Raw genomic sequence first — 15,299 nt, forward strand, 5'->3', positions numbered from 1 at the left:
TGCAATCTAATATATATATATTTATAACTCAAAATATGAAAAAATATATATAAAATGAATAGTGGGCATGTTAAATTGTTAGAACTGAAATATTTTGAGGTGATATCTATGCAGCCATGATTTCCCATGGTAAGGTGTTGCCCAAGGCATGAAGAATATATATTAGGTCAAGCTTGACTAACGGTGCTTGACTACCAAAATACATGATCATTTTATATGTGTGCTTATCAAATACAACTTGTTTTTACTTAGCACAGATATTCTTGTTCTAAAATGTAAAAACAAAGATTCTGAAATTATGCCCAGAATTTTAATTTTAAAATTTACATTATGTTTATGTATGAGCATCAGGCATGTAACCTGACACTCAAATCTTCTCTGTATAATTTTTCTATTACTCTCATTCTAAAATTCACGTGCAATTTCAAAAGAAACTTGCAGTTGGCTTTTTAGAATGCAAATATTGTTATAATATGCACCTGAGCTTTGAAATATAATTCAATTGCAGTTAAAATTTTGTGGGCATGTAGTTTCAAATGTGGCTGAAGTGCACTGGGGGAAAACATCGGAGCCATATATTTTCACCTATACGTCAAAGACATCTGTTGATAACGGGACAGCTATTTTAGTTCTCATCTGAGAGATGAAAAACTGAGCTGTAAAACTGTTTTTAGTATTGTTTTAGAGCTGTGGTCGGCTAGGGAAAAGCAATGAGAATTTGGGTAACATTTTCTTCCAAAAAAGTTTGATCAAGTTGCTAAGTTTATTTGGAAATGTATAACTTTAATGAGGCTACATGATGAATACGCTCTCCTTGATGAAATCAGTGACTTAGACCAACTGAAACATGAAATGGTAGCCTGGTGCCAACACCCTGATCACCCTGGGGAGCCCTGGGGAGGAGTGCCCAGCCTGGTGCTGCGCCCTTTTCAAGCAGCCTGTGAGCCCTCGAAGTTGTTAGGGCTGGTGCTAACTAAATGTAAACACCTTTACTTCCCAGCTGCTGCTAATTGGTTTGGGAATATTTATGTAAGTGTTGATTTTAAGGCTAAAAATAGTGCAGTGATGTTTAAATCCAACTCATTCTGGCTGTCAGAAATGCTCCCATGATCCTGAAAGTGTTGCTAAAAATGTTCACTTTTTAAAAAATTGTAGTAATTAAACTTGTCTGTTGTGAGAGCCACATATGATATGTTCTCTGCTCTGACAAAAGAGATAAAGGACAAACTTCTTCAAGGCCTCTGCTGGGTGGCGAGACAGAACTTTCTGCTGAACTTCATCAGAGAGCAAAGAATTGTAATGTGGGGGAAAGTAGAAGGCAAAATAAGTTTTGAAGTTGCTTTATATCCTTATATTCTATGCAGTGGATCACATCTGTCTATTTTATTTATTTTTTTAAAGATTTATTTAGTTATTCATGAGAGACACAGAGAGAGAGGCAGAGACATAGGCAGAGGGAGAAGCAGGTTCCCCACAGGGAGCCCCATGCGGGATTCGATCCCAGATTCCGGGATCAACCTCTGAGCCGAAGGCAGACAGACGCTCAGCCACTGAGCCACCCAGGCATCCCCACATCTGTCCATTTTAAATTAACATTAAAGGTAGACATTCTAACAATTTTATTAATACAATTAAATGTAGAACTTCCCAAACCATTGATCTTTTTAGAGCAAGTTTGGGGATTTGAAATGACACAGTTAATATTTCTCAAGTCTAAAGTTGAGGAAATATTGTGTATGTTGAGCACCATTTGTTTATACCTCTACCTCTTCATCATCAGATTATTTTTGCTCCTTCACCTCCCAACTAAAAAGTCAGACTTCACAGATTTTCCTCAAAGTTATTTAAATAAGCTACGAGAGGCGTAAAAAAAGTCATTTTTAGATATGTGTGATCTCATGACTCTTCATCACATAACTTAGTGAAGGAAAAGCCCAAGAAGAGCTCCTAAATTATTGCTTGTCAAATATCTTGTAATTTTTGGGAAAAGTCATTTTTTGGACCCTGTCAAGAAGTAAGTTGCCGTTTGTAAGTCTTGAAGCAGTGCACTGCTACCGTGTTGTTGAAGTCAATTGGAATTGTCTTTGTGTCCTTGCAGGGCACCTTGAACATTTGTCTGCCTGCTGCATCTCTAGAGGATATCAAAGAATTCTGTTATTGACATATAGAGAAATGATTTTGGCAAGTGACAAACACTGCCCATTAGTTGAGATGATAAACTCTAGTTACTGCCCTTTTTGATAGCTGCAGCAAAGCAAAGAGTTTTCGATGCTGTTTTCAAAATAGTGGGACTCTTTTCTTAGACATAGAAGTCTGTGAACGTGTGTGTTCTTTTGTAAGTTCGTAAGTATTGACATGATTGCTGTAAAACCGTAGTCAGTTCAGCATTATGCTTGAGTGGATTATCACATTGCAATTGGCCCAACGTTGCTTGCAAATTCTAATTGATATTTCCATATACTTAGAGTATCAAGTATGTTGTTGACATAAATAGAACCTTTACCATCTAAGTTATTTTTAAAATAACTAAAAAGAAGGTTATTTTAACCTTGTAGAATGTTGATTTGAACCAGAAAGTGGGTTATTTTCTTATCATAGCATGGGATCAACAAAAGAATTCTACATGGAGTAGGAAGCAAAGAGGCAAAAATAGTTAAAATTTTTTATCTCAGTTTTTTCTTTGATGTTCTGAGGATATATATCTTTGAAGAATTACAGAGCCCCCAAAATATTTATTTTAATTAATAGTTGCTGTTAACTGTTCATGGATGCAAAGCCTTTATATTGCTAGGATGCCAATACTCCAAATGTTGTCTCATTGGATGTGATTTTTACCAAAATCCAGCTGACTTTTTTTTTTCTTGCAGAACTTGATGTTCTGATTGTAAAATTTGTATGAAAATGCAAGGGATGCAGAATAGCCAAAACAAACTTGGAAAAACAAATGTGGAGAATTCTCACTTCCTGATTTCAAAACTTAATATAAAACTAAATAATCAAGACCGTGTAGTACTGGCATAAGGATACATGATAGATCAATGGAATACAGTTGAGAGTACAAAAATGAACCCTTACATTTTTGGTCAGTTGAGTTTTTATGAGTGTTAAGCAACTCATTGGAGAAAAATAGTCTTTACAACAAATGATATAGTCACACTTTGTACAAACACTAACTCAAAGTAGTTATATGCCTAAATGTAACAACTAACATTTTAAAACTTTTAGGAGAATATAGGAGTCTTTATGACCTTGTATTATGCAATATTTCTTTGATACAGCACCAAAAAGCACTAATAACAAAAGAAAAAAATAAATTGAACTTCATTAAAATTAAGAACTTTGTGTTTCAAAGGGCACATCGAGAAATTTCAGGAAGTGTCTCCATAGAAAGGGAGGCAATAATTGCAAATCATGTGTCTAAGGAATCTGTATACAGAATATTTAAGAACTCTTATAATTCAATAATTAAAAAACCAAATAATTAGATACTTCTTCACAGGAGGTCTACAAATATCCAATAATCACATGAGAAGATCCTCAGCATCATTATTCATTAGAGAAATGCAAATCATTAGTCATTGGGGATATGCAAAATAAAAACCACTTCACACCCACTATGATGGCTAAAATTTTAAAAAAGGAAAATTGAAAGTGCAAGAAGGTGAGGATTCAGAGAAATTGGTACCCTCATATATTGCTGATGAGAATGTAAAATTGTGCAATACTTTGGAAATAGTATAGTAGTCTCTCAAAATGTTATACAGAGTTACCATATGGCCCAGCAATCCCACCCCTGGATATCTATCTATCAAAGAGAAATGAAAACTTAAGCCCACAAGAACATGTTTTTAGTGACATTTATTTCACAGCTGAACATGATTTCAAATGGTTGTAGCAACATTATTTATAATCAGAAAAAGTGGAAAAACCCCAAGTGCCCATCAAATGATGAGCGAGTAAACAAAATACAGTCTATCCATACAATGGAATATTATTTAGCCATAAACTGCAGTGAACTACTGATACATACTACAACATGAATGAGCCTTGAGAACCTCATGCTCAATGATAACAGCCACATGTCTTATGATTCTGTTCATATAAAATGTTCATAATAGATATATTCTTAGAGACAAGAAGTGAATTAATGATTGTGGGGTGAGGTTGGGGGTGGGGTGGGGGCAGGGGGTTGGGAGTGAAAGATGGGGGTAGGCAGGCAGAAATGGGAGTGATGGCTAATGGGTATGGGACTCTCTTTTTGGGGTTTTAAAATTATTCTAAAATTAGATAATGGTGATGAATGCAAAATTCTGTGGATAAGCTAAAATAGACTGAATTGTACTTTTTAAAAGGGTAGATTTAATGTTATGTGAATTATATCATAATAAAATGTTTATAAGAAATAAAAATAGTGGGTCTTGAAGCCCCAGTCAAGCCTCTCAATGATTGAACCTGCAGCCCTGTTGATATCTTGAAATGTTGCCTCCTCATAAGAGATTCTAGCCCGGAACTCCCCCGTCCAAGCCACTTCTAAATATTTGACCCACAGAAACCCTGAGAGACAATAGGATTTTTTAATGCATTCAATTTGAGGGTAATTTATTACACAGCATTAGGAAACTAATACAATGCCATTGTGCTCATGCATTCGTTAGCATCACTAAATGAGCTCTGTGTGTTGGATACTTCATAGAGAACCAGCCATACCCTTACCCTTCAGAGTGCTCCCCCTTGTGTAAGAGAGGTAAGAAGATGTAAATGTGCTGACATGCGCAGTAGTCATGAGTTCAAATATTTTGTTAGATTGTCTACCTAAGTATTTTTGTTAGCTCCCCAGCCCTCTTTTCTCTGTAAGCATATATCAATCCCTTCATAATAGTAGGAATGTTTGAAAGCTTTCAAAGACATTCATCTTTTAAGATTTGTTACCTTAAACTAAAAATTGTTCTTTGACCTTTTAGATTTTCTTCCCTTTGTTTATCCCCATAGAAGAGTGAAAACAAATTTTTAAAAAACGAAATCTAGTGTAGACTGAGTCTTTCACAAACCCAGAACCCCAACGTGAAATGTTGCCACACAGTCTAAAAGTGAAATACATTTTTTAAATCATTTCACACTGACAAACTGCTTGAATTGTGCCTCCATGCCTTGTTTTCTTCAAGGTCCTAACTTGATTCCTTTATGCCCAACCTCTTAACTGATATATCCTTTTTGTTGTTGAAATGATGCTTTCAGATCCACAAATGCTGTTTACAGGTGGTCATTGACAATGGATCTTTCTCCATGTGGTTTGCGGATTCCTTGAAACCTGAGTCCATGAGTAACACTGTTTCTGACTTTGCTTCTGAAGACTGGTGTATCTGCAAAATCCCTCTGTTAAAGTGCAATTCCAAAGCCTACCAGAAATCGAATGCCTCCCAAATGAGATTCTAAATCAAGCTTGCTTTTTAGAATCCATTCTGTCTATGTAACACCCAACTCAGTGTGGCCACTGGCTTGGCGTGCTTGCCTCCTCTGGCCCCCTTACCTGTCTGTTGCGGAAGAGAGTTTACCATTTTAGAAATTAAATGGTTACTTGTAGTTTCTCTCTGCTGAAGATCACTCTCAGAATAAAAGTCTTATGACAAAGTAAGAACTCCACATTTCTTTTCCTTTCATTATCCGGTTAGACTTTTGACAGAAGTAACCTTGCCAGGCAACTTTTTTTTTTCCATGGATTTGGCTTTCTTTATATTTTTAGTGTCACCAGGGGGTGCAGGCAAGTAGAGTACATTAAAGTTAATACATCACCACCTGTCAGTGGCACCTTCCCTTTGGTACCCATTTCCTTGCTGATTTAAAACACTCGGTCCCAAAAGCTTATGGTTGAGTAGCAGGAAGCTAAATGATGTATTCCAAAGCTCTTAACACATTGCCTTGTGTAAATGGCCCATTTGAGTATTTCAGAAACCAAACAGGAGAGAAAAGAACATTGAAAGCACAGAAGAGATTAACACCTGTTTCCAGTCTTCAAAGAAATTGGAGCATACTATATATACCGAGAGTAAAACCACTTGCCATTTCACGTTGAGACATTTTATTCAAATTTTCAATTCTCTATGCATAGTGTCCACATATTTATGGGTTTGTTTGACTGCAGGATTCCACACAGAACTTAGAAGATGGAGAAGTTATGAATGGTGTACAGCCAGAGCCACCGACATCGCCGAAAACCAAGGATGCGCTGAGGTATTCTCTTTATGTGAATAAGAGTATTTTAGTTATCTCGAGATAATGTTTCTTTAATAGTTTGTAGTTGTTCCTATTTTATAGGGAAGGTCAAGATAAGTAGAATAGTGGACTGAAACCTGTCTCAATTCTAAAACTAATTAGTCACTCTTCTATTTTCTTGTATGATGTAAGAACTTCCTGACAAACATATATAAATGAGCGTCCAACTCTTTCAACTCTTCAGCAACCTGGATTTCTTAATTGCTTTTTTTCTCTTTGAACAACAGTTTAAAGTGAATTTTCAGAGTTTATTGTGGTTGAGTGTTCTACTTTGACATTAGCTCTTTGAATATTGCTTTGCATTCTGTTTTAACCTTCTTGGAATATTTTATTCAATGTATATAACATGAATCCAGTCTATCACCAAGGATTTTTCATGTTTTTAATGTAAGTAACTCATTATATGAAGTCATTTGCTCTCATTTTCCTCAATAATTACTTTGTTCTGCACTAATTTCCAGTCCTGCCTTAGCTGCTACACAGGTTCAGTTCCGAGTTTTGCTTCTTGCTAGTTCTATGAACTTAGGCAAGTTATTTGTCTCTTTGCCCTAGTTTCTGGTCTGTAAAACAGAAATAATATTAAAACCTTCCTCAGAGGGTTGGTATGAAGATTAAATGAATTCATGTAAAGAACTTCAAACAATGCCTGGGCCAGAGTCAGCCATGGGAATATTTGCTACTGTTGGCTACCACTGTATTGTGCTCATCATCACCACCATCTCGGTGATGGTAATGATACTACCACCACCACCACCATTCTTACCATCATTTTTTCTACATTGCTTCAAATTTTGCACTAGAAAACTAATTCCATATTTAATAGTGGTAAGAGTAATTAACTTGTAGACACCCAATCTATATCCACTACTCTTGTCTCCAAATCCTTCGACTCCAGTGTGAACACTTCCCCTTATTCTTTTTGTGTTTTATTTCATGCTAAGAAACTTCATGTAGAGAGCCCCAGTTTGGAGAAATCAGCTGAAATCAGGTTGAGGCCAAATTCAGAAAGTAGAGGAAGTACAGACTTCCAGCTCTTGCAGCCTCTTTGGTAAGAGGAGGATGAGAAAGATCTTAACAACATAGCATGCACAGCTAGCAGCAGGAAGCTTGGAGATTACAACTGCAGAACACATTGGTTCTAGCTGGCATGGAGCGATGAAGAAACAAAGGAAGAGAAATTAGGAAGTCACTTAGACCTGAGTTACGTGGTCAGCATTGTCCTGGGGCAAGGATGGCATGCTACCCCACAGAGTTTGGCTCAAAAATAGGACTTTGGGGTCACTTTGATGTAGGTAGCATAGAAGCTCAGCAGATTATTTGCAGAGTCCGTCTCAAAATATTTTGAACTTGTTCCTATACTTTAATCCCCATAGTCATTGCTCAAGCAAATGACTCTCAGACTATTACAGTAACTCCACTGTCTCTTCTCTTGAATATCAATCTCTTTATCCTAATTGATCTGACATAGTACTGCTGGATAAAATTTCTTAAACCATAGCATTCAGCAAGCCATTCCTTCATTCCAATTGAATTTCGTTAAATCCTTGATTTGAACACTACTTATGTAACTTTGAACTAATCATTTAGCCTCTTTAATTTTATTTAATATGGAAAATGGGTATCATGATCACACAGATTATTATGAAGATTAAATGAGATTTATCACAGGCAATTGCACGTAGTACAAGGCTAAATGAAAGCCTAGATAAATATTTGTGGCTGCTATAGTTAGGATTAGCACACATTCCACAGTTTGTTGTAACTGTCATTCTCCCATATAAGTCTGTGAATCCTCCAAGGCATTCCTGACACGTCATACAGGTCTTGGAATGTACTAGCAGCATATTTGTTCAGTGAATGGTTAAAACACATTGCTCCATAGATCATAAGCATATCTATTAACTAGTTACTCATAATTAACACATTTTTTAAAGAAAAATAACTGAGGAGGTTCTCCAAATAGGCTTATAATATGCATCTTCTATGAAGTACTATTCAATTTCCCTTGATGATGAAGCAAGAAGTTTCTCTTAGGTGGTTTCTATTGGGTGTTTTAAAATTTTTTTTAATTGTACTTTAAGCTCCTCTCTCTTTCTTACCTTTTCTTTTCTTTTGGGGGGGGGGCAGTGCAGAGGAAGAGAGACTATCTTAAGCAGGCTCCACTCCCAGCATGGAGCCCCATGAGGGGCTTGATCTCACAACCCTGAGATCATGACTTGAGCCAAAATCAAGAGCTGGATGCATAACTGACTAAGCCATCCAAATGCTCCTAAACTTCTCTTTCAACAGCAAGCAACATGTGCAAAAGACCTTCACCGGATCCCTAAGTTCTCCGTCATTCTTGACCTCAAACTATTCCTTGACACATTTCCAAATTTGCTTCCTCTAGACTTACCTCTCTTCCCAGGCTTAAAACAGCCATCAAGTTTTATTTGTCTTTCCCTCTGATATCCGTTCATTCGGCAAATTATTGAGAGAGTCCATGTCAAAAAAGAAAAAAAAAAATATATATATATCGCTTAAACCTTTCCCCAGGTATTCATGCTTTATTCCTGTAATTCTTACTCAAGCCTTATTAGCAATCTGATTATTGCAATCATTTACTCACTCCTGTCTCAGGAATCAATCTCTATCTTATCTTATTCTTTTCTAATAGATCCCACATATCACTGCCAGATAAATATTTCTAAACCCCAGCATTTATCACACCACTCCTAGTGCCGACACCTTTAATGACTCCATTTTCTACAGAACTAAGTGTGCTTTTTTTTTTTTTTAGCATAGAATTTGACATATCACTTTGAGATTTGATCTCAAGCTTGTGGTTCAACCTTCTCTTCTCAATACCTGCCTCTGTCTTTCCCTTCCTTTCTCCCTGCTCACTGACCTCTTTCTTTAATATCACAACTAGTCTATGTGCCCACACACCCTCCTGGTTCAGTGTCTCAGTGTAGACTGTGTTCTTTCATCTGCATGCCCCCTCCATTCCCTCACCTACTTTTTCTGACTGAAGATCCATTTGCCCTTCTCAGTTTCATCTAAAATGTACCTGTTTCAGGAAGACTTTCCTGATCCCAGCTTCCTGTACTAATTTCCTCTGAGCCTCATCAGAATGTGCCTCAACTTTGAAACTCACATGAGAGTAGCTTAAAACTCTGCTCTTAAAATAATAATAATAATAGGGATCCCTGGGTGGCGCAGCGGTTTGGCGCCTGCCTTTGGCCCAGGGCGCGATCCTGGAGACCCGGGATCGAATCCCACATCGGGCTCCCGGTGCGTGGAGCCTGCTTCTCCCTCTGCCTGTGTCTCTGCCCCTCTCTCTCTGTGACTATCATAAATAGATAAAGGTTTTAAAAAAAAAAAATAATAATAATAAATAAAATAAATAAAAAATAATAAAAACCCTGCTATTGAATATAATAAATTATAATTTGAGTTCTGACTCTACCTTGTCAAGATGGTGTGAGGCTTGACAAATTATTTTACTTTTCTAAGCATCGGTTTCCTTATCTATAAAATGGGACTGACATGTTTACCTTACACTTTTGTAAGAGTACATGGTATCATGCTAGAAGGCCATTAATATACTGCCTCCCAAATAATAACTTATAATCAGAAAAACTATACTATGATTACTACTATCATCCCATTGCTTTGTATTATTCCTTGTTATCTGTCATAACCTGCCTCCCTAGATTATAAACTCCTCAGACATTGGCCTCTGTATTTTCCTTGTAGAACTTCCTCCTTGTAACTACTCTAGTAATATACATTGAATTTAGGTATGTTACATGAATCCCACCATCATCAGCAACAAATTTTTTGTTAGGTTTTCACTGAGTATATTTGCATCAACAAGACATCATGATCCAGCAGACCTGTGCCATCAACAAACTCTTCTGGGAGGTCTTTCTTTCACGTTCCATCTCTCACTCTATTCCACATGACAGACCTGCACGTTAGGGCCTGAAGAAACCCGGCTGAAACCTTCTATCCATGTATTACCCATCATCTTCTCTATGGCAGCAGTCTAATCATAAAGTATTTTCCTCAATCCTACAATACCTGAGGATATTTTTTTAAGATTTTATTTATTTATTCATAAGTGGCACAGAGAGAGAGAGAGAGACAGAGAGACAGAGAGATACAGGCAGAGGGAGAAGCAGGGTCCACGCAGGGAGTCCAACGTGGGACTTGACCCCGGGACTCCAGGATTGTGCTCAGGGCCAAAGGCAGGCACCCAACAGCTGAGCCACCCAGGCGTCCTGCTGAGGATATTTTTAAAAGTCTTACTGAAGAAATCAGTTGAAAAAAATGGAAAGTTTGAGATAATTTCCTTTTAATCTGTAAACTCATCCCTCAAAAAGTTCTAATAATCATCTTAATAGCTGATAGTTACTGAGCCTTTTGTGTATGCCAGCTACGACTTGTGTGATGTACATGTTATGTCCTCCAATTGTTTTTAAACTGACAGTTCTACTAGGAATTTATCTTAATTTCCCCATAGTCCAAATAAAGAAACTAATACTTTTGGTGTTCATTTAAATTATTTACTCAACAAACTCAAAGCCACCACTACTATACACTGTCTCTAATTTCATAAGTGAATCATGATTTTCTTCCAAGATAAGATATGTGCCCCCGCACCAAACCTGCCCTGAGTCCTGTCTGTCCCTTCCTCTAAATGAGTGTCCTGTGACTGAGTCCAGTAATCTCAAGACTAAAAATGGTATCCATTTGCCTCCCGTGAGGACTTGGACCTGCAGCCGTCTGCAGCTCTGGCATCCTTGCCCTCAGGCTTCCTGTGTTTCTTCTGAATGGAGCCAAATGCAGTACTTGCCATGGAGTTCCTGCAGAGTAGCTGTTGAGGACAGGCTCACTTTTAACCTTTTATTTTGTACCTTCGCCCAGAGTTTTGTCCTAAAATCTGAGATAGGTAGCAGCTGGTCCCAGGAATTAGTTGAATCAGTTTTGTCAGTTGGATCTGAGGGCATTTAGCTTGATTAATGCTGTTGGACCTAATGTTCTGTGACTCTCCGTTCTCACTTTAGTTGTATAAAATCAGCTGTTTTGATCTTAGTGAAATTATAGACTTTTCTTTGTGTAATTAATGTACTTTCCCTTTACCCCACATTTCATTCTTTGTCCATTTTTCACAAGTAGCTGCCAGTCCCTTTTTTTCTTTCCACTGCTAGAACGTCCTCTCCACCTCATTCTCTAAGTTTTCCATTCTCAGTCTGCCTCCAAAACATAAATTACCGTGTACATATCCTGTTCACTGGTCCCTGAACCCTACTCTGCACTTTACCTAAACAAATAGCATTAATAGTGTATATTTCCACATCTTAGTAAAAAAATCTCACTTTATGAGATTAAGTATTCAAATAATTGTGTCCAGCCTTACTTGCTGTGTTTATCTTTCATGAAGGGTATATATACAGAGATTTCTACAGAATTCCATCAGGTATATATAACACAAGGTTTTTTTTTTTTCTGTCCTTCCCCCTTTAAAATAAGTAAAAATATCCCGTTTATGAGACTTCCTCTTTCAAAAGCTTTTCTTTCTATCTTAAAATAATGGATAAGAACATGGTAAAACATAGCCTGTATAAAATTTGTAATGCTGATCTATATAAAATAAATTTAATTCTCTGTATCTGCCTATATATTAAAATCTATAAAATCAAAAGTCTTCTGTGCTTTTATCCTGAGATAATATTTTGATGCTAGTAATTTAACATTTGTCAAATATCTTTCTAGCCAGATTGTGCCTGTCATGTATATAGATAGCACACAAGTTTATTCTGAAATCTCGAAAAAGAGAATCTTAAAAGTATAAATGAACCTTTAAACTGTATCCCCCAAAAAGTTGTGGTGTTTTGAAACAAGATTGATTGCTTTAACAAATTATAAGATTTACTTTATTTAAGTGAGTGTGAAAATAGAGGATTGATATTTCTTGAAGAATAGATATCAGTATAATACATAGATTTTACTGTTTTACAGGAGAGGTTTTGAGTTGGGTAAAGAAATATTTGCAGGCACCTGGGTGTCTCAGTGGTTGAGCATCTGTCTTTGGCTCAGGTCGTGATCCCAGGGTCCTGGAATTGAGTCCCCTCCCATCAGGCTCCCTGGGGGGAGCCTGCTTCTCCCGCTGCCTGTATATCTCTGCCTCTCTCTGTGTGTCTCTCATGAATTAATAAATAAAATCTTAAAAAAAAAGAAATATTTGCTAGACAAAAACTCCATAAAGCCATTCTAAAAATTCTTAAGCTAAAATCTTGAACTCTATACTAAACACTATATCCCAAAAGCCTCTATATAATACATAAAAGGGCTGTCTATAAGCATGTGGATATGTGATACGTTTATTAGGAAAGATTTGTGCTATGTTCTAAGTGTAAAACTATAAAAATACATAATAAAGGTAGAGATAATAGTTTTAATTATTTTTAAATATATTTTTAAGATTTTATTTATTTATTCATGAAAGAGAGAGAGAGAGAGAGAGAGAGAGAGGCAGAGACAGAGGCAGAGGGAGAAGCAGGTGCCACGCAGGAAGTCTGATGTGGGTCTCGATCCCAGGACCCCAGGATCATGCCCTGGGCCGAAGGCAGGCACTAAACCGCTGAGCCACCCAGGGATCCCCTAACCAAGATTTTCATGTTTGTTTTTAAAAGTCTTTAAAATAATACCATAACCCTAGAATGTTAATGCTTTGGGTTTAGACTTTCTCAAATACCTGCAAATGCACTATAAATCTGTTATTATATAAAAATTATTGCTTTGTGGTCCATTAAAAGCTATGCAACTTTTTCTGCCCACCAGACAGTTTATATTTAGGACATATAACACATCTATATATAGTATTATATATATATATATATATATATATATATATATATACACACACACAGAGATATTATGTGAATATACAGATAATGAATATATTCATATAATATCTATACCCTCACACAGAAAGTATCAAGAATCTATTTATCCCATGATATTACCACTCTAAGATTTGTTTTATTTCTAACTTGTACTCCAGGCCTCTGATAGAACCTGCTTGACTGAACAAGTTTTAAATATATTGGCAATATCTGAGAAAAACTCGTTTGAAATTTATTATCAGATTTGAAATTCTATCATATTCCACAAATGTTAGAAATTGACATGCTCTTTTTTCAGTTCTTAATGATAATAAGTTTGCAATGAAAACTAAGACTAAGCCTAGTCTACTGATGAGAATATATTTAATGTATTTATTTTAGATTGCTGATAATTCAGAGAGTACTACATGCAGAGTGAATTCATCAGGCATTTTGCTTTCTTAAGCTGTTCTCAACTTTCTAGCAAGGAGCCAAAATTTCACCGTTTTCAATTTGGAACAGAAAAGCATTTGTAGCAGCTGTAGCTCTTAATTTGACATCTAGTTTCAGGTCATTTTCATGTAAATAGGAAACAATAGAGACCTACTTACAATTTCCATAACAGGGATGCTTGCTTCAACTTTATCATTTTTCCTCTAGCAATTTTATTTTCTCTCTGTGGGATTAAAGGAGCCAATAATTGTTCACGGTTATTATTTTTCATCTTTATAAAAACTTGTTAGTTCCACTCTTTATTACTCAAAGTTTCCCAATATCTTGTATATTTCAGTCATACACACTATCCATTAATGTTTCTAGCTCATCCTTTCCTTAATCTGAAGTAGGTTAGGCGGGTCAGGCTTTCTATTTCTTTCTGTAATACATTTTCTTCAGGCTTTACAACTTCTTTTTCTACCTCTAAAAAAAATAGGAGGTGAAAATTTAGAATTGTTCCATTGAATACAACTGATGCCTTATTGAAAGGCAAGTCTAAGTTCTGATTTGTAATGCTCTGAACATGCCCATATGGATTACCAACTGTGGCTTCACTGTTGTAAAATGTAATTCTGTGCTTTTTTTCTAGTAAATACGTATTTTATTTCAATTTTCCTGTTCTGGGGTGGAAGCCTACTTTATGCTTGAGCATAGATAAGCTTAATTCCATGTATTTTATCATCTGTACAGTAATTTTCAAGTGTGTCTCAATGGAAAGAAATTTCATTTTTGTATATATTCTTTTAAATATGTTGATTTATGCAGATTAAGTTAAGTAGGAAGTTATTTTCGTGGGTCGTTATTTCCATTTGTTTCCCTTCTAGGGGAAAAAAAATACGAAATCAGTCTTTTAAACATTTTATTTCCTGGATCTTGTGAACATACCAGCAAATCATGTACTCATTTGATTTCATCTCCTGCTGTTGAATTTACAGCAGTTGATATAATCTTAGGTTATTTTTTTTTAATGTGCTGCTTTTTTTTTTTTTTTTTTTTAAGTAGAGACTCATCTGTGCTTTATTTTTTTTCTGCCCCAGTGATATGACAAGAACAGTGGAGATTTCTGGGGAAGGAGGCCCCTTAGGAATACATGTAGTACCCTTCTTTTCATCTCTGAGTGGAAGGTAAGATGTTTTCTTTATATCAGAGGCTCATGCTAATGAAAAACTTAACTTCAGCTCATTTTCCCAAATGAGGTCTCAAAAGAGGTTTAAATGTGTATCTCTGTTATTCAGATGGATAGCTCTATATATACTTCTGTTTGCCACTTAGGTTTTAGAAACAAAGTCATTTACTTCTAGGATACAGTGGAAGAGCAAAAATATCAATCACAATTTCTGCATTTATACTTAATTATGAAGTAATTTTTTAAAGATTTCGTCATTTATTTGAGAAAAAGAGCATGAACCAGGGCAGGGAAAGTGGGAGGAGGAAAAGGAGGAAGCCGACTCTCTGTTGAGTGGGGAACTCGACCTGGGCCTCCATCTCAAGACCCTGAGATCATCACCTGAGTCAAAATCAAGAGTTGGATGTTCAACTGACTGAGCCACCCAGGCACTCTGGAAACATTTTCTTAATGTATTCTTGCCAGTGACAGGTAGTAAACAGAATCCTTGAGATGGATTTTAACATACCGTTAGACAAATACTACACCTGAATTTT

The 15,299-nt window shown here is 36.3% G+C and overlaps 1 protein-coding gene across 3 annotated transcripts in view; it reads left to right on the top strand.

The window, feature by feature from the left end:
- Positions 1-15,299, top strand: part of PARD3B (par-3 family cell polarity regulator beta) — a 991,638-nt gene that overhangs the window by 514,905 nt on the left and 461,434 nt on the right. For all 3 annotated transcript variants that reach the window (XM_055345407.1, XM_055345409.1, XM_055345408.1), the window contains exons 5-6: positions 6,140-6,228; positions 14,675-14,761. In XM_055345407.1, coding sequence (XP_055201382.1) covers positions 6,140-6,228; positions 14,675-14,761 — 176 coding nt within the window. The remainder of the gene's footprint in view (positions 1-6,139; positions 6,229-14,674; positions 14,762-15,299) is intronic.

The sequence above is a fragment of the Nyctereutes procyonoides genome, unplaced genomic scaffold (genome assembly GCF_905146905.1).
Source record: "Nyctereutes procyonoides isolate TBG_1078 unplaced genomic scaffold, NYPRO_anot_genome, whole genome shotgun sequence".
Classification (NCBI taxonomy): Eukaryota; Metazoa; Chordata; class Mammalia; order Carnivora; family Canidae; genus Nyctereutes; species Nyctereutes procyonoides.